Source organism: Notamacropus eugenii, chromosome 6, assembly GCF_028372415.1.
Source record: "Notamacropus eugenii isolate mMacEug1 chromosome 6, mMacEug1.pri_v2, whole genome shotgun sequence".
Taxonomy (NCBI): domain Eukaryota; kingdom Metazoa; phylum Chordata; class Mammalia; order Diprotodontia; family Macropodidae; genus Notamacropus; species Notamacropus eugenii.
The window spans coordinates 53508937-53533128 of record NC_092877.1 but is presented as its reverse complement, the minus strand read 5'-3'; the positions used below and the strand labels follow the sequence as shown (position 1 = coordinate 53533128).

General features: G+C 42.0%; 1 protein-coding gene across 1 annotated transcript in view; it reads right to left on the bottom strand.

Moving 5' to 3' along the window:
- The window catches only part of MSANTD1 (Myb/SANT DNA binding domain containing 1), a 66904-nt gene that overhangs the window by 25768 nt on the left and 16944 nt on the right, over positions 1-24192 (bottom strand). Inside the window, exon 2 of the mRNA XM_072620072.1 lies at positions 11600-11864. Within this exon, the coding sequence (XP_072476173.1) occupies positions 11600-11853 (254 nt within the window). The 5' untranslated portion in view covers positions 11854-11864. The remainder of the gene's footprint in view (positions 1-11599; positions 11865-24192) is intronic.

Below are 24192 nucleotides of genomic sequence, written 5' to 3'. Positions count from 1 at the left end.
AAATAACTTAAGGGATGAGAAAGAGGAATACACTGGGTACAGAAGGAAGGGAGGGGTAGAATAGGGTAAATTATTTCACATGAAGAGGTATGAAAAATAGATTACAGTAGAAGGGAAGATGGGAGGGTGGGCAATGGGCATCAGTCAAACCTTACTTTCATCAGTATTGGCTCAAAGAGGAAATAATATGTATAATCAGTTGAATATAGAAATCTATTTTACCTAACAGGGAACTATGAGGGGAGGAAATTAAGTAAAAGGGGAGGAGGGACTGACAGAAGTAAGGGCAGATGGTGGAGGTGGTAGACAGAAGCAAAAACTGGTGAGGAGGGAAAGGGTAAAAGGAGAGAGAGGACAAACAGGAGGAAAAATAAGATGGAAGGAAAAACACAGTTATAATCATAACTGTAAGTGAATGGGATGAACTCTTCCATAAAATGGAAATGGATAGCAGAGTGGATCAAAAACCAGAATCCTACAATATGTTCTTTACAAGAAACACACTTGAAGCAGAGACATACACACACACAGAGTAGAAGTAAGGGGCTGGATTAGAAACTATTCTGTTTCAGCAGAAGTAAAAAAAACCCAGCAGGGGTAGCAGTCCTGATCTCAGATAAAGCAAAAGAAAAACTGACCCAATTAAAAGAGATAAGGAAGGAAATTACACCTTGTTAAAAGGTACCACAGATAATGAAATGATATCAATATTAAATATATATGCACCAAGGAGTATAGCATCCAAATTCTTAAAGGAGAGATTAAGTGAATTACAGGTTCATGATCAAATGAGATAGAGCATTATCAAACGCAAAATAAATAATTTTGATTATATTAAATTAAAAAGCTTTTGCACAAAGAAAACCAATGAAACCAATATTAGAATGAAAGCAGAACACTGGAAAATAATCTTTATACCAAGTGTCTCTGATAAAGGTCTCATTTCTCAAATATATAGGGAATTGAATTAATACAAGCTTTTCCCAAATGATAAATGGTCAAAGGATATGAACAGGCAGTTTTCAGATGAAGAAATCAAGAAGTGCTCTAAATCACTTTTGATTAGAGAAATGCAAATTAAAACAACTCTGAGATACCACTTCACATCTATCAGACTGATTCATATGACAAAAAAGGATGTTGGAGAAAAAAAAATGTTGGACAGGATATGGGAAAAAAATGTTGGAGAGGATATGGGAAAATTAGGACACCGATGCATTGTTGGTGGAATTGTGAGCTAATCCAAGCATTCTGGAAAGCAATTTGGAACTATGCCGAAAGGGCAACCGAACTGTGCATACACCTTTGATCTAGCAATAGCACTACTACATCTATATACCAAAGAGATCATAAAAAAAGGGAAAAGGACATACATGTGCAAAAAATATTTATAGCGGCCCTTTCCATGGTGGCGAAACATTGGAAATTGAGGGGATGCCCATCAATTAGGGAATGGCTGAACAAATTGTGGTATATGAATGTAATGGAATACTATTATGCAATAAGAAATGATAAACAGGCAGATTTCAGTAAAACCTGGACAGACTTGTACAAACTGATACAAAGTGAAATGAGCAGAACTAGGAAAACATTGTACACAGTATCAGCAACATTGTATGACGATCAGCTATGAATGACTCAACTCTTTTCAGTAACACAATGATCCAAGACAACTACACTCATGAGAGAACATGCTATCCACATCTAGTTAAAGAACTAATGGATTCTGAATGCAGATTGAAGTATACTTTTTCATTTACTTTATTATTTTTTGTGGGTTTTTTCCTTTTGATCTGTTTCCCACCTGCAACTAACTATGGAAATATGACAGCACATGTGTAATCTATATCAAATTGCCTCTCATTTCAGGAAGGGGGAAGGAAGGGAGGGAGAAAAATTTGCCACTCAAAATCTTGTAAAAATGAATGCTAAAAATTGTTTTGATGCATAATTGGGGGAAAATACTATTAAAAAATAAAAGACTTCTATCAAAAAATTATTTTAAATGTAACCCAGAGACTTTTATACTGGAATTGAGTCATAAATTATAAATCATAAAAGAAATTAGCTAATAGTGCCTGAGTAATTACAGTGTGTGAAAACTAACAATTCAAATAATTAATGTGTGAAACAGTGTGACTTGGAATCCAAAGAATTTAGTTCCATCAATTAAAATCTGTGTAATCTTGGGCAAATCACTTAATCTCTCTCAGCCTCAGTGTTCTCCTATTAAAATGGGGATAACAATCCCTGGCCCTACCTCCATCACAAGGTTGTTGTAAGAACAAAACTGATGGAATAATGAACATTAAAGCACCCTGTAAGCTATTAAGCAGTGTACAAATTTGAAGTATTATTATCTAGTTAACCTGACACAATGCCTTGTGTGCCACAGGCATTTAATATCTGTTGAATGAATGAACAATAAAAAGTTTGATAAGAAATCGAAAGGTATCATGGTGTAGTGCATAGAAAACTGACTGTGGACTGAAGATGCATTCCAAGGCCCACCTCAGACACAAACTCTCCAATGACAAATTTCACAGCAGGTGTCAATCTGCATTGGTAGAAGTTTCCACACCAGGAGTTCTCTATAGTAATAAAATCGTATACGGTTCAAAAAAATCAAATACACCAAACAAAACTAATCAGAGCAACAATAAAGTGACACCAGTACAATTACTGTCTATCTGTATATTCGTGCCCAGAAAAACCATACTGCTTTCAGACTTTTTGGACCAAATCTGTAACATTGCAAAAGATTATCCCATCACACTGACGGGAACAGAATTAAGAAGGCTTGTAAGAAAAGAATGTTCGTCCAGTCGCCTTGATTTGATTGGTTTGCTGACAGTAGCATCAGTTAAAAACACAACCCTTAGTTAACTTGGGGGAAACAAGTTCTGAGGAAGTCAAGGGGAAGCCAATTATATAATCGAATACTGGAAAGTGAGCGGCCACGATTTATACAGAGGACAGCACTGGAGGCTGGGAGCAGGAGCTTCTGTGTCCAGCTCTACTATTTGCTCAGTCTTTGACAAGTCACTCCAACTCCGTGTCTGCTTCCTGACCTCTATCACAAGGATGACATTAGCTCTTCTCTGCCTGCCTCAAGGGTTCAATGAGTTAATTCAGCATGTTTCTTTGAGTTAAAAAGAAACAATATCCACAGGTTGCTTTCCATTATTTCAAGAGGAAAGAATATAATAAGTACAACATCTTCAAAACAGAACAAGGTCACCACCAAAGCCATGAACTTGAGACATCTCCAGTATCCTGCCTCTGATGGGGGCACCAAGGGATAGGTTTATGGGAGGGTCCAACAGTCTTCTGTTCAAGTTATTGTCATAGGTTAAAAATGCTCTCAAATAACATTCTTAATAATCTTGTGGATTGTAAATCATGAATTCATCTATGGTGAACCCATCTATCCCTTCCCTGCTCCCTCCATAGCTGGTGCTACTTTGAAATGAATTTCCTTTAGGGCAGGGACAATTCTTCTCCCATATACACACCCTTCTCCCAGTGCTGCCCAAGCCCTGCCCAGCTACATGACTGAAGGGATGAAGACAGTCCTGGAAGAAAAACAGGATTTGGGGCCAGACCCAGAGGGCTCAAACCCTGATCTTTCCACAAATGACCACAGACACGTGATGTCAACCTTTCTGATCCTTACTTTCCTCATCTGTAAGGTAAGAATTTGGAATAGATTATTTTTAACCACTCCACAAGCTCTAAAGCCTATGATCCTTGCAGAAGGAACAACTGCTTCACAGTCAGAGGAACTAGGTCTGAGTCTTAACTGAAGCTCACTTGCTACATATTTTGGATTTCACTTTCTCCTCTGGGCTTTAGCTTCCCCATCTAAATATGAGAAAGTTGGACTAGATGCCACCTAAAGTCCCATCCAGCTAGTTCTACATCTATAATAGCTAGATGGCTTGGTAGAGAGAACACTGAGGAGAGAGGGAGGGAGGGAAAGGCGGAGGAAAGAAGGAAGGAAGGAAGGAAGTTAGGAAGGAAGGAAGGAAGGGTTTATTAAGTGCCTAATATGTGCCAGGAACTGTCCTAAGTTCTTTACAAATATTATATAATCCTCACAACAATCCTATGAAGCAGGGGCTATTATTTAATTAAATAGACAAGGAGACTCAATTTAATTACATTGAATAGATGAGGAAACTGAGGCAGACAGGTTAAGTGACTTGTCCAGGATCACATATTTAGTAAATGTCTGAGGCTAAATTTGAAGTCAGGTCTTCCTAAGTCCAAGTGCTAAAGACTTAAGTTCAGCTCAAAAACTCAAGACACTTTTTGGTCAATTCACTTAACCCCTCTTATTCTGAAAACGCATACCTCACAGGATGGCGGAGTCCCAAATGAGAGAACATTTGCAAAACACTTCACAAACCTTAAAAAGCATGATGTAAATACTATTATTACCTATGATACTATGGTTTCTTTAGTTAGGAGACATGATGAGATAGAGGCCAGTGGCTCATAGGGACAATATCCTGTCGATACAGCATCATTCTCTCAAGGGTAGTGTTCTGTTCCCATTCACAACTGCCTCCGTGACCTAAAATGTATTTTTTCTTTAGGAATGTGCATTCTCATTTTAAAAAACCAACCGCAGTTGTCGGTGTGGAGCCCACCTGTCTAAGTGTCTGGTTCTCCTCCTCTGATATTCCCCATGTTTACTGCCATACTTGTTTGATACTTCCACTTTCCTTCAGGAATGGAAACAGAATTTCTCCCCTGGGGATTCTGAAAAAAGCTTTCAGAATAAATAATGAATAACCTCACTCAAACACCAATCACAGGCAAGGAAAGGAAAGAGGGAGAAAGCAAGGACAGTACTTAAGTTGTACGTCTCCAATGAATTATTGAATCTGAAAAGGGAAAGCTGGTAAAATATTCAAATTTTGCTTTCAGCAGCTGTCTCTTGCACTTAGCCACCGTTCCTTGAAAAATCGAAGGTCAAAGATTCTAGTCGTTTTAATTTCATAAAATTTTGGGGAAAAGTGGCATGAGGCATCAGGGCCTAATTGCCATTGTGTGCAGCCATGAACAGCTGAAAAAATAAGTCAGATTTTAGCCTTTTCTCCACTCAAATCATGAGACGAGGATTCAGATTTAACATTCATTAACATTAATTGACTTTAATTCCTTCAAAAATGGAACAGCTGCATCCTGTTTGAGGGACCTTTTTCTGGTTCTGTTGGGGGAAGGGAGAGAAAAATTTGCATATTCCCTTAGAGGCTATGGTTATTTGACTGATTTCTTTTGATGTTCTAAAAAAGATAAAATAAAATCACTGAGCTATTTAAGTTTGAAAACTGGCTTCTCTGTAATGTTGTAATTCTCCTAGCATTTTAAGATGACATGAGGTATTATTATCTGGATCTGATGACCCAGGAAGTTAGGTCCTCTGGCACATTCATGGCAGACAGATTTGAAAGGTGATCTATAATTTTTCTCAGTAAATGAACTATCATCACTCAGTCGTCTAAGTTAAACACCTTAGGTGTGCAGTTAAAGTCCATAAGCTCAGAAAAATAAAAGAGACCAGTGTAGTAAAAAGAGCACTAAATTTAGAATAATAAGACAGGTTCAAATTCTATTTCTGCTTCTTATTATATCTTATATGACCTTGGGTGAATGACTTTCTTCTATCTGGACATTAGCTTCTCTATTTGGAAAATGGGAAAATGGGACTGGATAAACCACAGGGTCAAGTGGAAGACATCTTAGAGGCCAACTAGTCCAAATCCCTCATTTTACACAGGAAGAAACTGAGGCCCAGGGAGGTTGTGACTTACCCAAGGTCACACAAGGAACACCAGAGAGAAGATCTGAAGCCAGGTCTTTTGATTCCAGAATCAGTGTTCTTTCTATAAATCTGGAGTCTGGTATCATTAGCAACACTTTCACATCTTAAGTCTTATCTTCCTTGCTTTGTTTCTGTCCCTGAGAAAGTTCATCAGTCAAAGGGAATAGCGCCTATCCTTATTCCTGGACCCAACCACTGACCTCCCTTTTCAACAGTTAGGTGGAGGGCCAGTTCCATGTACCTCTGATATCTGGGGATCTCTATGCTATTTCTCAGGAATCAAGGAAGGATTTATAATCTCTGCATCAGTAAAGGTCTAATGTCTAGATCAAGGGAGGTGATCTGTACTATGAGTAGGTCAGACCATGATCACAGTGGCAAGGGAGATGGCTAGATGCCCATATTGAGTAGCCTCTGGTGTTCTGGCCCATATTGAGTAGCCTCTGGTGTCCTGGTGGGCAGCTGAATGGAACATGAAGCACTGTCTGAGGCTAGCTAGAAAAGGTGAGTTGAGGTGAAGTTTTACTTAATCTCTTACCAAATCAGGACAGCTCTCTCCACAGTGAAGTCCCAAAGTTGAGTGGATTAAATAGTTCACTTAGGTTTTATTAAAATATTGGCCAGAATCTCTCTTTCTATTCTATGGAATGACATAAAGAACACTTAACAATTAAGAAGATATAACGCTGGTTGAATGGCTAGACGCAAAGAGTAGTCATTAATGATCAGATGTCAACTTAGAAGGCTGATAATGGATTGTCTCAATGATCTGTCCTGCCTTGTGCCATTTTACATTTTTATTGGTGACTTGAATAAAAATAAAGATAGAATACTTATCAAATTTGTTTTACATTTTTATTGGTGACGAATAAAAACAAAGATAGAATACTTATCAAATTTACTGAGGTAAAAAATTAAGAGTTACAGCTAACACGTTAGGTTAGTAATACTTTAATCATTAGCTTAAAAGACTACTATAAAGTAGATCATCAGGTTCAATCTAACAAGAAAAAATAGAAATACGCACGGGTTGAAAAACTGAATGCACAGATACAAGATGGGTAAGAAGTGAGTAGACTACAGTTCCTCCAAAAATGATCTTTTTGTATGAGTAGGCTACTGCTCAATATGAATCAATAGTATAATATGGCGGTCAAAAAACCTAACTTTATCTTAGGTTTCATTAAGAGAAGCAGAATATTCAGGCCGAAGGAATGAAAAGTCCTGCTCTGGGCAAACCCCATCTGGAATATTCTGTTCAATCCTGAGAGTTGCATGTTAGGAAGGACATTGATAAACTTAGAGAGCAATTTAGTGAAAAACCTGGAAAATCATAATTTATAAGGATCAGTTGAGGGATGTTGAGGGATGTTCCACTGGGAAAGGACTTAGTGAGTGGAGGGGGTATTTATAGCTGTCTTCAAATATCTAAAGAATTATCACACAGATGAAGGATCAGGCTTGTTCTATTTGGTCCCAAAGGATAGAACTAGGAGTAAGGTATAGGACACAGGTTGTTGTTTGTGTTTTTTTGTTTTTGAGGCAATGGGGGTAAAGTGACTTGCCCAGGGTCATATAGGTAGTAAATGTCTGAGGCTAGATTTGAACTCAGGTTCTCCTGACTTCAGGGCTGGTGCTCTATCTGCTTCACAACCTAGCTGTTCCATACAGAGGTTCTTAACTTGGGGTTTGTGAACTTTTTTTTATCTCAGAGTATTTTATTTCAATTCTTTTTTTCCAAATCTATTAGAACTTATTTTTTTAAAGATTTTTATAACTTAATTTCAGAATAAATGATTGCTTTGTAATCCCTTGTATTTTACTTTATTCATTTAAAACATTATTGTGACAAGTGATCCATAGGCACCACCAGACTGCCAAAGGAGTCCATCCCCCAAAATGCTATGAATCTCTGGCCAACAGAAGTTGTAATGAGGCAGATATGAGATCTATGTAAGAATAAGCTTCCTAACAATAAGAGTTGTCAAAGTGGAGAGCAGGCTGCCTCCTGGCATAGTGGGTTCAACCTCGCTAGGGGGTCTTTGAGCAAGGGCTGGCTAACCCCTTGCTAGATACGTTGCAAAGGAGGGCAGCTGAGATCTCTATTAAATCTGACATCCTGTAATTCTATGATTCTCACTCCTTCCTCTCCTTTTTCTTGGGAAAGTGACTCTTCTTGAGCATCAGGACGCGTTAAGATAAAAAAAAACAAACAAACAAACAAAAAAGGAATAGTAAAAAAAATCCGAAGCTAGACTAAAATTCAGCACCAACAATACGGGGCTTCCATTTCCTCCTCTGTAAAGGAGAGGAGTTATATTAGATGACCTTAAAGGGTCTGTCCAGTTCTAACATTCTATGATGCTTCTGCTTGCTTGGGAACTGACAAGCACTGCACCTTAGATCTGAAGCCAGTGCCATCACTTCCTAGCCAAATGCTCAGAAGAAAGTCACTTAACCTTTCTGGGTTTCAGTTTCCTCCTCTGTAAAAAGCATAATACTTGTAGTGCCTACCAGATATGTTAATAACGAAAGCACTTTGGAAACCTTAAATTGGTATAGAAATGTGAGTCGTCATCATCATTATCTTTCATGACAAAAGAAAGATTGGGTTTCATCTCAAAAACTATTTGTCAGCCCACATGACATGAAGGGTTCTAGTCCTAGAGCAGAATCTTGACACAGGTGAGCTAAAGGCAGAATTCCTTCCTCTCCACTATATAACTTTCCTTCCAGGGCATCACTGTGACGGGTAAGATGAGGAACCACACAAGTCAGCAGAAGTAGGCACTGAAAGCAATGTTGATTGAGGCTTTTTGAGCTTAAGACTTTTGGAATGAACTCTGGGAAGCTACCTCTCAAGAGCAGGTACCCTTCTTAGAACTATTCCCTTCCTAATGTGTGTTCTCCCTTCTTCTTCTCCCTCATCTATCTACCAAAGTCCAGTTCATGTGCCCCCCACTCCACAATGAGCTCTCTTGTCTGGCAATTACTGTCTGTGTTGTTCATTTGACTTAAAAAGAAGAGGCAGTAAGGAAGGGTCCTGGATTGGGAGTCAGAAGCTCTAGCTCAAATCCCCACTCTGACGCTTACCAGCTAAGCAACTCTGAAGAAGTCACTTAATCTCTTTGACCTCAGTTTCCTTATCTAGAAAATCAATGGGCTAATCGATCTCTAAGATCATAATATGATCACAGATTTAGAGGTCCAAGGATCACTGAGTTCAACCTCCTTATTTTACAGATGAAGAAACTGAGAGGCTCAGTAAAGTTAGGTGATTTGCCTACAGTCACACCACTCACAAGTATCTGAGGTGGGATTCAAATCCAAGTCTTCCTCTTTCAAAGTCACACTGCCTCTATTCAGATAGAAATCCCATAATGAAGCTATGAACCTTTATCTTGCCTACCTGGTAGAGTGAACCTCTTAGACCATAAGCTTCTTGAGGACAGGAACTGTCTTCTCCTCTTCCATCCCTAGCTGCCCAATAAATACTTTGAAGCAGAACCATGGAATTTTAGAGAGCTTTTAGTTTTTACTAAACTGAACTGAGCTGAACTGGACATAGATGGGATTGGGTAGGTTTGAGGGGAGGAAGAGAAGGTTCTCCTAACTTAGCCTGCTTGAAAAAAATAATCAAATCAAGCCGTCTTTTCTAAAATGATTATTTTAAATGTGAGAGTGGCGGGGGGAAAGAGAGAAACAACTCTTAAATGTGAAAATTAAAAGGCAGAAAAATGACCCCAAAGGAGCCTCAGAGATGAATATAGTTAATGAGTGGTCATCTAGTCTAGGGGAAACCCATCACCTCCAGGCATGATCTATTCCACTTTTGGATAACTGTTAAAGTCTTTCCTTATAACGACCCTAAATCTGAGACTGCAGTTTCTGCCTGTTACTCCTACTTCTCTGAGGAGGAGCAAAGCAATGTACTCCCTCTACTGCATCAGCCTCTTCCAATCCTTAAAGGCACCTATCATGTTACTGTTCATTTCCTTAAGTCCCATAATCTTCCTCAGGCTCCACAGTGTCAGAGAGTGAAACCATAGCCTTCCTAGTACTGAGCATGATGGTGATGGCTTTCAGAGACTCAGAGATTAAATGACCTGCCATGGCTCTCACAACTAACCGGTGAAAAAACTAGGTCTGGAACCCAGATATCCCATCTCCTACCTAATCTAGTGTTCTTTCCAATGCTCTACAGATGCCTTTAGCATTAAAAAAATAATTATGATTAGCCTCAAGATGACATTCTTAATTCAATTTGCAAAACCCTCAGCACACACTGCACAGATCTTACTGCAGGGGAGACCAGAGAAGATTTGGTCCTAGTCTTTGGGGCATGCACAGCCAGTTTGGAATGCCTTTGAGTCCTGGCTAGGGTGTAGGAAAGTGAGAAAACCCTAAGGGTCAGGGGCTACCCTAGGTATCACCATCCTTAACTTATGCTGCATATAGCCCTATTTCCAGCAGAGAAGGCAACAGTCCCAGATCACTCCTCTGTTCCCTACAGGACAATCCCTACCAAGTCTGTATCCTGGCCATTCAATGTGGTTCCCATGCCAGCTCTACTGCTTCATACTGATGTGATGCCCACATCACTCTGACCTTCACTTTCCTCCTCTACAAAGTAAGAGAGTTAAAGTACATATTCTCTAAGGTCTCTTCCAGTTTGATGAGCCTTCTCCTTGTTTGGGTCAGAAGGAGAGAAAACCTGTAATAAGTGGTGACATCCTAGAGCAAGGAAAAAGAAAGAGTTGGAACTGAAAATTCTATTTTCCTCTTCCCTTCTCTTTCTCTCCCTTCCCCTTAGTCAGGAGTGGGAGCCGACAGTGCTGAAAATAGACTAACCATCAGTATTCCTCGATGATAATGCTTTTTATTACTGTCACTACTAATAAATTAATAAATCCCTGAGCAATTTTTCCCTCTCAGAGAATAAAATAGCCAGTAGCAGGGGATGTTTTTAATGCACAAATTCTGGGCTTCTTCCTAAGTTCCAAATATTTCTTATCTAGACCTTGAATCCTTGAAATCCTCCTGAATCAGCATTGCTTTCTGGCGGCAGCAGGATCAGCTCATTTGTTTGTTTCCCTGGTTCTTCTGGGAGCAGTATTTACAATGCCATTATGGTTCTCTCTTGCCACCTCCGCAGAGAGACCCGGCTCTTTGGCCAAGGTTGCTTTTAATCACGATCCAGACTGTCACTCAGTAAGAAGGCATCCAACGTTCCCCAGCCCTGCAAATCCTATCCCCTCGGCCTGCCCAGGTCCAATCAAGGGCTGGGATAGAGAATTAGAACTTTTCCTCATCTCCGCCTCCCCCTCCATCCACCCCCTCCTACTCAAAGCCCCCCTCCCCCAGCTCTCTCATCCTCACCCCAGGAAAGCCGGTCTTCTTTAGCTCAGATCTGCCAAGCTAAGGTTTACAGTCCCACATACGAGGCAACCTCCCAGAGTCAGTAAGAGGAGCATTGAACTCAGAGCCAAGCGCACTAGTTAGCTGCAACTGAACAACTTGTTCTTGAGTTTTCCAATAAATGATGGGGCTGAGGGGAGAGAGAGCCCTGCAGTGGGATCCCGAGTGAAATGCACACGTCTTCCTCCAGGCTTGCTGCATGTGATCAGCATGCTCCCGATTCAGCCCTCCCCGGCCGCCTTCAAGGGGCCCCTTCCCAGCCTGCCCCTGGTCCACCTCCTGGTCCCCTCCAGGAGAGGGGAAGAAAAGGGAGGAATCCCAAAGGTAGAACAAAGGGCTGCAGCTTACCTGTACTGGAATGTCATGTTGGTGATTTTGATCTTAATCTCTTCTCCGTGGCGATGCTCCCCAGTCATTTCAAAGAGTTTATTAGCCATTTTCTCATAAACTTTGGCATTCCGCTTAGTTTGTTTCAATTCATCAAAAAATTCTTCCCAGACCAGCATTAAGCCTCTCATCTCTGCATCTGTCCAGTTTCTGGCCCTCCTGTGTTTCTCAGTCTGAGGAGAAACAACATAACTAGGGATTTCTGCTGCGGCCATGGCTGATTGACCTAAAAGGGTTTTTAAAAGAGGACACTTAATAGAGGCAGAATTTTTAGCCCAGGTTTGGGTCGTGCACGACGTACAGAAGTGGGCAAAGCATTTGAATGACAACAGCCCATGTGAAACCTTTTTGCAACAGCTTGAAGCTTGAGTGCACAAAATGGGGCCTACATCTGACAGGCAGGAATTTAGTTAAAAGCTTTTAAACAGGGAAACGTCATTTTGATGTCACGTTTCCATAGCAACAGAGCAACTGCATAAGCTACAACAACAAAAACCTTTTAACTGAAAGCCAAAGAATCAGGACAGAGTTGACGGGCCATCAATACTAAAGCTTTTAAACACTTAAAAAAGGTCTAACCCAAAAAAGATCCATGCAGCCTTTGGAGAAGCGACTTTTAAGTGTCGACTGCTTTTTCACTCCTCTTATCTTTCAGGCTCATGGTCTCCTCGTAGGGGGTCATGAGCTCCTGCTTGGGCTTTTACGTTGTTCCTTGACAGTCTCTCTAGGAGGCAAAGGATGAGTCCAAGAACATGCACACATCACAAACACACACACATACCCTTTCACACAAATGTGTTAGACCAAAAAAGCTCTCCTCATCTTTGAAGAGAAAAAAAAAGAGACCTCTCGCTACAACTTGAAGTGGAAAGAAAATGGGAATGATGATAGCACAGCCTGGACACTAGTCCCAACTCCACTACTAACTAGACTTAGGATCTTGGACAAATAATTTTCTCTCCCTGACTGGTCCTTACTCATTTTCCTCCTCTGTAAAACCAAGGAGTCAGATTAAACGATCTTCAAGGTACCTTTCCAGTCCTGAAAATATGTGAACTTTTAGGGCCTTTAGACTCAGTTTCCCACTCAGGCATCCAGAATTAGAATTTCTAGTGAAAGAGGGGGTGACTCAGAGAGATTTCAGCAAAAGCTGAAGGCCTGCTGAGGCTAAAAGGACAGAGACATTGAAATGCAAAAAGGAAAGCCTTCAGATGCAAAGTAGATATTCCACACTCTAGAAAGGGTCTGAGACTTGAATAGCTCCATTGCATAGGAAGGGGCCAATGAGACAATGAACTTGCCTCCAGGGTATAGGCTGCTTTGTCCCTTGCCACTCATCAACATAAGATTCCCAAAGGAGCATGGGAGGAGAAACTAACTGAATTGAAACTAATCACCGTAAGGCAAAGTGGAGCGGCTTACTCAGGGAAGAGCCTTCTGAGCCAAGGAGTACATCTGAGTGTTTTTTGTCTCTTTTCTAGGAATTAGTGAACAGTATCAAGGCTAGGGTTTTGCTATAGATCGTTTTTTTTCTAACTTGAGTCAACTCAAGAAATCAGTGTAAATCGATTAAGGTAAAGATGAAGAAAATAATTGTCTGCCTATTGAAGATCAAATCCCCACAAGCTATTTAGAATTTGGGATAGGATGAGAAATATTAGCAAGTGTTCTCTGACTACTCCTGAGATACCAAGGATAACAATTTCTAGCTCTAAGGTGAACAGCTCTTTTTTTTCTATATGTGTTACCCTCTCAAATAAAGTGACTGAGGAGCCTCCCCTGGCAGTAATGGAACTAGTAATGGCACCCTAAGGCTGTATAAAACCCTATATGTTTGTGTGTGTGCATGTGTGTATGCGTGTGTCTCCCTTTGTTCCTCAGTGTTATTAGCCACCTGCCAACTGCCCATCAACTGATGCTAATTAAGGGTGCTGCTAGCTACCTGCCAACTATCCATCAGCTGATGCTAATTAAGTTTTTAAACTCTTCTAGCACTGCTTTTTGATTTACTGACCACCAGTCAATGGGACCAAGGAGAATCTTAGGAACTCTGGGTGGAAAAATTCCCCAGCATCCCCAAGAGAGTAATGGTCACCATAGATCGATTGATTCACCTTATATACACAATCTGGACTTCTTGGCTTTGAAGTGGGCTGGTACTGTGAAGTTCAAAGACCATTTGCGTGGAGATAATTTTCCAGTTTGGACAGATAATAATCCACCATTAACCAGTGGCAAGTTGGATGCTGCCTGTCAGAGATGAGCAGCAGTACTAGCTAACTAGGAGTTGTGTATGATATTGGACAGGAAAGACTGAAAATGCCCTATCCTGTAGGCTTCATGACATTGAAATTATGGTGATATTGACGGGGTTCAGACTCTGGGAACCTCCCTGAACTCCCCTTGAATCTTCCCACTTAATCTGGCCTTACATACTCAAATGTGTTGCCCTTGGCCTAGCCTGGCCTTCTACTGTTCGTTTACCCCTGGATTGCCCCACCTGTTTCCCACCCTTGATTACGTTACTAGTTACCCCAGTCTCATCAAGATCCTCCTTAGACCCTCCTCCCAGACCACTAGAACACCTCTAGATCTTTCCCATGGTCTTTCTGTATTTAAGTTCTATCTTGCCTCCATGAAGGCAATCAGATTCAATACAGCTCAGACTCTGTCTAGCTGAGATTCTATCTGGTCCGCTTGTCAATACAAGCATTACAAATGGTTAGGCTCCTTAAGAGTCAACCCAGTATGGTGAATCTTTAATAAACTTTGTTTTTCTTTGGCTTTAAGAAGGCTTGTGTCAAATTCATTCAAACAGGACCAGCATGTTGGTATTTTGGGGTCCCTACCACCTCAAAACCTCAGCAATGTGTGAAGGAAGGGAATAAGCATTTATTAAATATGTACCAGGGGTCAAGCTCTGTGTTAAGCACTTTACAAATATCTTATCTGATCCTCACAACAACTCTGAGAGATAAATGCTATTAGAGTCTCCATTTTACAGCTGAGGATATTAAAATAGAAATCTGCCAAGGGTAACACAGTTAGGAAGTATCCAAGGCTAGGCTTGAAACTAGGTCTTCCATACTCCAGGCCCGGCATCACCAGCTGCCTTTAATTACAGAGACTGACAGAACAAGGTGGTAAATGGCTTAGTAGATGATAATCTCGATGAAGACATAATTGGTTCTGGGTACCCACCCCCAAAATAGGGTTACAAAGAGTCAGACACAACTGAACAGACCCACCAAAGAATCTAGAGATTCAAGCAAGCTGCAGGAAGACTCCTATTCAGATGACTGAAGGCCACTGGCTAGCGGTTCCCATGCAGGCAGCCTAGTAGTTTCTAACAGCAGCTGCCCTGAGCCATAGTGGCCTGCCTGGCCCTGTTTAGCGGCCCCTGTCCAGTAGCAGTGTAGCCTTTCCATCCAGTTCAGTAGCAGCGAAGCCTGGCTGGGAGACACAAGCTACCAAGTAACCAATTTGACCCAGTTCAGCAGCAGATTGACCTAATCCAGCAGGGAAACAGTACCCTAGAAGGAGAAGGCCCAGTTGAACTCTAATTCCTTCAGAGATATCAATGCCCTAAGAAAAGCCAACCCTGCTCAACAGCAGAGTAACTCATCCTTCCCTGACATTATACTCTGCACAGGGTAAGTAGGATCTTCTGTAGAGAGAAAAGACATTGAAGTCCTGCAGGTCTAGAGATATAAACTCTTGACCACATATATCCCTCCAGGTGTACCTCTCTGTCATCATATTCTAAGTGTGTGCCCATTCTTTACCTCCCTAGACACTGCATCAATTTGTAGGAGACCACGCTCCCATGCTCATTTCTTGGGGGCAATGCTTTATGGCTGCTGTTCTTGCTATGCCATTTACTAAAGCCTTTACTTAGTCTACTGGCTCATTATGGAGGGGAAGCAAATCAGTGAAGGCTCATGTTATGACACTCATAACATTACCCCCTAGGACCTAGGACCTCCAAAGTGGTAGCAGCCACATTTCTGGGTACCCAAACTACAGAGCCAACTTGAGTTGGATGAATGAGACCTAAAGGGCCATGATCAGCTGGGGCTCATCCAAGAGGGAGGGGGCTGGGTCCACCCCTGAATTTTCAAGGGCTAGTCTTTGCTTTGTATATGTAGTGAGACCTGGGGATTATGTTGCTGTCAGAAATGTCAATTCAGGGAACTAGGATAGAGCTTGCCCTGAGTTTCAGTTCCTGCTCCATGATTTACTAGCAGTATGACCTTGGACAAATCACTTCCCTCTCTGAATTTGTTTTCTCATCTGTAACATGAGGATAATATTTATCCTACCTCCCTCAAAAGGTTATCTTAAGGAAAATGTGTCAATAGTACCTTATAGTACTACAAATGAGTTGGTGTTATGCTGCAAAGTTCCACAGTTCATCTTAACAAGGACTCTGAATCTGTGCTGGCTGACTTGTATCTGTTTGGGCAGATATAAATTGATGGATTGCTAGGTTAGCTTCCTGGAAGGTAAGTACCATGTTATTTCATTCTATTTCCTCCATTTGGGCTTTTTGCAAAGAAAATGAAAAGCTCACCCAGGATTCACTGGAAAAGGCAAAGACTGAGGCCTCATTTCCTTTGTCTTGACTGCTGACACTTGACTCTTCATGACTCATATCTCTGAACAGGGCATTATACAAAATGAATTAATCTCCCGTGGTCTCTTTCCTCAAGACAATTCTAATGGAAGGTATACACAGAGAAAAGCCTCCTGCCAGGCTCCTGAGGACAGACCTAGGATCCGTGGGCATAAAGTACAAGACAGCAGATTTCAACTTAATATGAGGATTTTCAAAAGTTGGAATTGTCCAACAATAGAAAAGGTTGTGAGCTCCCCATTACCAAAAGTATTCACACCCATTTAGAGATTCATCACCTTTCCTCTTTCTTAATTATAAGTTCTTGTAAAGACAGATCTGTTCCATTTTATTTTTGTAACCCCAGGACACAGTAGATGCTTACTGTTTGTTGAATTGAATATCTCTGTATTAGATTCTGCAGACTGACCTGGGCCTAATGCCAAACCATTTCATTCAGCCTCCTTGGACTCTGTTTTGATGCTGGTACTGGTCCTGCTTCCTCCACAGACATTTCTTTCCTACCTCTGGCTCCTTCAGCTCTGCATCCTGTGTCCGAGCCACCAAACTTGGGTTATAGAACTCACTATGATTCTGGAACTTAGCCTATAGGGATCCTCCTTGTAGCAGTAACCTTTCTTTGTTCCTCAGTGCTGTAGAACCCTCAAGCCTCAGTAGAAGGTTTGTGGAACGAATGCTGGGTCCAGAGCTGGGGATGAATTCTGATTCTGCTACTGATTCCCAGTACAATAGCGGCCAAGTCATTCCCCTTTCTGACCCTCCATTTCTTCATCTGTATAATCAAGAGGCTGAATTCACTTTCAGCCCTGAATCCGATGAGCGTGGGAAATGAATGACTTCTGGTCAGAGATACCATAAAAGGAATTCCAGGATGAGATGGAAGGTAGATTAGATGATTTCTAACATCCTTTTCGATTTGAGAAACTGTGATTCTAAAATACTGCCAAACAAAAGATGAATGAGGGGCATAAAGCCACCTGAATCCCACTCTGCTAAGAGAGCAGAATTCAGTTTGGAATGTGCAGTCATATCATGATTAAGTACTGCGCACAGAATGCCCAGGAATGAATTTTCTGGTTAATTCAGGATGAAGCACAAACTTCTTCATGTTCTAACAAGTTGGCAGTTTTTCTTAAATGTCTGAGGATACTCTCTTGCTTTGTTAGCAGAGCCCCAAGGATCCTAATATAATCCTTCTTTGCTTAGTGAACTCACAGGGCCTTACAATCACGGTTTTGAACACAAACTCAGCATCCAGATTCAGACATATGTGTAAAGAACACCAGAGACTGGACTCGGTGTGAACAACCTCAGAATCTGCCTGGAATTTTTTTTTTCATTCTAAACAAATTTCCAATAGTCAAAGATTCCAAAGACTTAGAACAGGAAAAGACCTTAGGGGTCATGTAGTCAAATCTTCTTATTGTACAGATAATAAAAGTGAAATCCAGAAAAGTTAAGAGGCTTACCCAAGGCCTATATAATAAGTATGTTTTCTCTCTTTTTTTTTCCCCATCAGTTTTCATTTAAAAAAAATGGTTGTTTTGAAAGATAGCAATAAACATGAACATTTCCATAGATAGGAAAAAGAGAAAAAGACTGTATCTGAAATTTATGTACAATTTGGTTTTTTTTTTCCAAAGTATCTTTCCATTCAACCTGTTCATCCTAAAGTTGCTTACTTTAAATAAGAGATTATTGCTAAATTCCATAAATTGTTGCTCTCTGAACCACCTCCTGATCTTTTCTGTGCTTTTCTTTCTTCCGTTTCTTGGCATCACTATCAGTCCTCCCCTCAAAAAAAAAAGAAAGAAAGAAATAAACCACACTTCTGTGACGTTAGCAGAGTCAAGGAAAACAAATTCATGTATTAGCCATGTCCAAAAGTGCATATCTCATTCTGAAGCTGTATTCTATCACCTTTCTGTCAGGAGGTGGGAAACACGCTTCATCAATGTTCCCCTGGAGTTACAGTTGGTCACTGCATTGATCAGAGGTCTTTCAAAGTTGCTTTTCTTTATAGTATTATTATTTTACAAACTGCCTCCTGCTGCTGTTCACCTCATACTACATCACTTCATACAGGTTTCTCTGAAAACATTCCACTCATTATTTCTTACAGCACAATAATATTCCATTACATTCATGGTTCATACTTTAATCACTCATTCTTCATTTGATGGGGAGTCATTCCTTTACATGTTGTCTTCCCCCAGTAGAATGCTCCTAGAGGACAGGTATTGTTTCTCTTTTCACTTGTATTCTGTTTGTTGTATTCTTGTATTGTGTTAGGCACAAATTAAGTATTTAACAAATGTTGTTTTGTTGAGAACCCCTCTAGTTTCTAGTTCTGTGCTGCTATGAATATTTTTGTACATCTAGGTCTTTTCTCTCTTCCTTTGAACCCCAAACCACACTGTGCTGCTGAGCTGGCCACCTAGTCATCTCAATCATCTTGTACCAACCTTTGATCTGTTTGTACCAACCTAACCATTCCCTCTACCCTCACTATCCCATTCACCTGTATCATCATAAATCCTAATCTCTAGATCTGAAAGAGATTGTAAACATCATCCAGCTCTCAAACAACTGGCTCCCTTTTGTTCTTTAATCTCCTTTACCATCAGTCTTCCCAAACAGATAAAGAAGCATGGCTCTTCTGCTCCCTGTTCTCTCAATCAGTATTTCCCTCCTTTCCAAAGTCCTATAGGAGCTCTCCAGCCTTACCTCCCCTGTGTCCACACCTCCTTCTTCTCCTATCCCCTGCAAAGTAGGAGTGAAATAGAGCCAATCAAGAAAGAAAAGGGAAACTCTAAGCTTGAGATCACAGAGAGGGCGTAGCTGGATCACATCTGAGGATAATGGCAGCAGGAGTGGACAAACCCTGCAGTCCAGCATGTTTGAGGGTCTCAGGGTATAAAGTGAGAAAGAAAGAAAGAAAAACTACAAGCCGGTTACATGTCTGCAGCTTCCAAAACCTCTCTCCTCCCTCTCTGGAGCATCCTCTGGTCATGCACTCTCCTCAAGAATCTATGCAGGAGTGGGGAACCTGTGGCTTAGAGGCCACATGTGGCCCTCTAGGTCCTCAAGTGCAGCCCTTTAAATGAATCTAATCTAGAGGGCCCTATGTGGCCTTGAGGCCACACGCTTTCCACCTCTGGATGGAATCAATTTACTAAGTCCCTTGCATAGTTACACATTACTGACCTCAGTAAGAATTCTCAGAAGGAATGTTCTGTCAATAAAAGTCATGTTGACTCTAAATGCAGCAGCTCAGCACAGTGCCTGCCTGGGGTGGGAGCCAGGTTATATACAAATGTGCATAAGTATATATGTATAGGACAAATCTATTACATGGTCAAATAACATACAATATCTGGAAAGTCCTCTCGGAGGGAAGGCACCAGAAGGGAGGGTGGAAAAGGCCAACAAAAGCACAGAGTTGGGATGAGTAAAGGTCTACGTGCTCAAGTAACTGGAAAGGTAGGAAAAGGGCAAGGTTGTGAAGGACTTTGAATGCCAGGGGATTTAACCTTTTATCCTGGAGGTAAGAGGAAGCCAGTGAGGCTTGTTGAGTACAGGGCACAACATGGTCAAAGTTCACTTTAGGAAAATCCCTTTGACAGCTGAGTAGAGGAGAGACTGGAGCAGGGAGAGTCTGGACAGAGACCAGTCTGAATGGAGGAGATGTGATAAGGTCCTGCACAAGCTGACGGTTGTGGGAGTGCCAAGAAGGGGACAGGCCAAAGAGCAGTTATTAACAGCTCAGTGTCATCCTAGAGGGAATGCGTTAATAGAGCCCTCTCCCCACCCCTAACATTGGTCTGTCCTTGTCTGGGGGCGTATCCAGTGTTACTATTTTATCAATGGCTTGATGAAGGCGGACAGAAAGTTGGGCACATCTGCAGATTACATTAGGCTAGGACAGGTAACGCACAATGACAGAACCAGGATCTAACAGATCCTTACAGACAAGACCAATGGCCCCACCGCCTAAATCAAAGAAGGAGGCTTAAAGAGGACAAATGTATGGAAGAAGAATGAGACTGGCCCTAGAGAGCAAATCTAAGTAGCACTCAGGGTCACTCAAAGGAGAAGAGACTTAGGTGGAAGGTGGTAAGCTCCCCATCTCTGAAGGCGGCTTGCCGGGGATGCTGTATATGAGATGTGGATCTACATGGTCTCCAAGGTCCCTCCCTCTTCTGAAGGTCCAGGTTAAAGAACAGGACTAAGATAGGACAGGATAAGACTCAGAGAATGGACGAGTCTGAGAGCTTTGGGGAACTTTTCCCTGGGACTCCAAGGAGGTGAAGCCAGACTTGAGGGAAGATTAGCGGAGCCTTGTCTGGGGCACCGGCCAGTCCCCTTCAGAATCAGTGGGGAGAAAGCAGATGCGCGCCAGCCTTCACCTAGAAGAGCGTGGCTTTCAAACTTTCAAAAGCAGCAGCTTCTTAAAAAAGCCATTGATGGCTGACACCTGCTGGTGGAATTTGGTATTTCGGTCCACATGTCTTCCCCGCCCCCCCCCCACCCCCCAAAGCCAGTGCTGGGCTGTCTGTCCACTCTACTGCACAAAATCAAAGAATCAAATGTCAGAGTTTGGAAGGACCTTAAGATTCCTCTTCTTTTAAGGCCCAACTCAGGTGCTACCCCCTCCAGAAAGCCTCCTCTGATGCCTTAGCTGACGATGATCTCACAGGATCAGAGACTCTAGCTGGGGAGGGAACTTAGAGGCTGTGTGGTATATAACACTTCAACTTTATAGAGGGATACTCTGAGGCCCAGAGGGGTTAAGTAACCTGCCCAGGGCCACACAGCCACTATGTGGCAAGACCAGAATCCAGCTAGGTCCTAGGACTCCAAATCCTCCTCCCACCATACAGTACCTTTCCTTTGTAAAGATACTCAATCAAGGTACTGTAAAGGTACTGTAATGAAGTCATGTGCCGATTTTTACAATGCTTATTTATGGGCATGTCATATCTCTTCTACTCCAAGCTAAACTCCAGGCATAATAATTGGATTTGTAAAGAAACCCCATGACAAATCTTTTTTGTAAAACAACTCTATACAGTCCTCTTCTTGAGTCCCTTTCCTCTTTCTCTTGCCAAACCTCAGCACTGGATGACTCCCACCACTTGATGCCTTCAAATTCCAGTCACATACTGATGAACAAAGCCAGAGAATATCACTAAAGTGTCTCAACGGGGCCCACTACCAATTTATGTTACATTATCTCAATTAGGCTTTCTATATAGCAAAGCAATCTTTTTTTTTAATCTCCCTAATCAATTCACTACCGATTCATCAAAGCCACTCTTCCAAACCTTTTAATTCCTATGATTCCCTTTCCCCCATCACTTCAGCTTTTCATATTTCATTGAAAAAATTGGGGTCATTCACTGAGCGTTTCCTTTTATCCCTTCCTCTTCATCTTGCATCACTCAGATGTATTCTGCCACCATCTCCATCTTTATCTGAAGAGATGGCCCTTCTCCTGCCCAACTGATCCCACTCTATCCATCTTCTCCATTGCCCCCTCTATTATCCTTACTCTCACTAATCTTCAACTTCTCCCTGGATACTGGCTTCTTCCCTAGTTGCCTTCTAACTGGTCTTCACCCCTCCTCTGGAATCCTGTCCTGGGGCCCCTCCTTCCCTCTGATTGCCAAAGGTGAAAGTTAAATATCCAGAGAGCTCCTCTCAAATCTTGCACTTAGGGAGGCCCCAAGGACTTCATCATGACCCTGTGATGGATAGCCTTCCACCACTGCCACCCCTCAGCTTCTTTTTTGTGTGTTGTCTTTTCCCACTAGATTGTAAATTCCTTGAAGGCACGAACTGTCTTTTGCTTTCCTTTATATCCATGGTGCTTAGAACAGCACCTGCACATAGTGGTTGTCTTCCTTCTCAACCTCCTTGGGATTAGCAAAGCAACACTACCAGATCTGGTCCCCCTGACCCTCATGCCCTACCCTCCAACAACTGCTAATCAGCTGCCACAAATGAGGCAGGCAAACTAGCCTGGCTGAAGGAGCAAAGCCTCCTGAGAGAAAGACAGGGAGCTGCATGTGCCAGGATGATCAAACCAAATGTCAGCACCTCTACCACCAGTTCTTCTTGGGCCTTGGGGGAGAGAGCCCCAGACTCAGAGTCCAAGGGCCCCAGGGAAATGAAGTGTACCCCAGACCACTGGTTCTATTTTCTTTTTAGCCCAGTCCCTTACAGCCTTCATTAAAGGGATCATTCTCTGTGAAGAAAGACCCACCATCCCAGCCACCACCAACACTAACTGGGAAACAAGTGTCATCTATGGACCAATAAGGACAAGAACCAGGGAATAGTGGTTATGCCCCACCCTCCAGATTACCAAACCACAATATAAGTTGAGCCCGTAAAACCACTGTCCATGGGAATAATCCTTGTGGAGATGTGACCTGTCAAATGCCTCTTCAGGTGCTACAGTCCCACCCTTACCCGCCCCTAGAAGACCTATAAAAGAAGGTTCTCACCAACAAAATCCTTGGCACCATCAAATGGTTCAACATCAAAAACAGATATGGCCATTGTCAGTGAAAATAATATAAAAGAAGATGCTTTGCCACTGTTGCAGCTAAAAGACTCTAGATGTTTTCTCTCCCCACTAAGAATGTGGATACATGGAGGAAAAGGATAGTCTTGTTTTTCTGTTTGTACCAGCAGTATATAGTAAGCACATAAATGTTTTTATTTGTTCATTCATTCTCCCTCAACTAATACTCAATCAGATAACAGGTCCTCTTGATGGCTACCTTATAACATAGATTCAGACCATACCATTCCCATACTCAAAAAACTTCAACGATGGGCTTAGCCAAGATGGCGGAGTAAAAAGACGCATATACTCTAGCACTTCCCCCACAGCCTACAAAATACCTGTAAAAAATGACTCTCCACAAATTATAGAACAGCAGAAGCCAGAGAACAATACAGAGAAAGAGGTTTCCATCCAAAGATAACCTAGAAGATCAACAGGAAAGGTCTATCTCACGGGATGCTGAGCAGAGGAGAGCCCAGCCCCAGCCCGTGCTGCACTGGGAGGAACAGGACTTGAATAGACCTCCAGGGCTGAGTTCTCAGCAGGGAGGGTCCCAGATACATCAACTCACAAGCCACAAAGAAAGCTTCAAAAGCCAGTGTGGCAGGGCTTTCCCAGCTGGGAGAGAGGGGAACAGGGTTCATCCAGCAATAGCCCCAGGTAACGGCAGCAACAGCAGCAGCAGACTGCAGGCAGCTACAGTGGCCGGGAAGCAACCTGGATCCATTGTCCAAGCAGCTCAGCTTAAAGCCTCTGGTGGTAGGGAGCAGCTGATCTAAACCTCAGCCCTGAGTGATGGCCTCGACCCCACCCAAAGCCCCAGGGAGAATCGAGCAGCTGAGTCCAATCTCAGCTTTGAACACAATACTGGAGCAATAGGACCATCCTCTTGACAAAGAATTCAGAAGTCAAGTAACTGGCTGGGAAAATGCCCCAAAAAGGGAAAAAAACATAAGACCATAGAAGGTTACTTTCTTGGTGAACAGGTGTCTCCTCCCATCCTTTCAGATGAGAAGGAAAAAAGCATACTGTCACAGGAAGTCAAGGCCCTTGCCTTCAGGGCCTCCAAAGTGAACTTAAACTGGTCTCAGGCAATAGAAGGGCTTGAGCATGAAAAGTGAGTTAGCAGCTTGCTAAAGAAGAACCAAAAAAATGCTGAGGAAAATAACACCTTTAAAAAGAGGTCAACTCAATTGGAAAAAGAGGTCCAAAAAGCCAATGAGGAGAAGGAGGCTTTAAAAAGCAGAGTTAGCCAAATGGAGGAGAAGGTTCAAAAGCTCACTGAACAAAATAGTTCTTTGAAAGAGAGAACTGAGTTCAGGGAAGCTAATGACTATGACA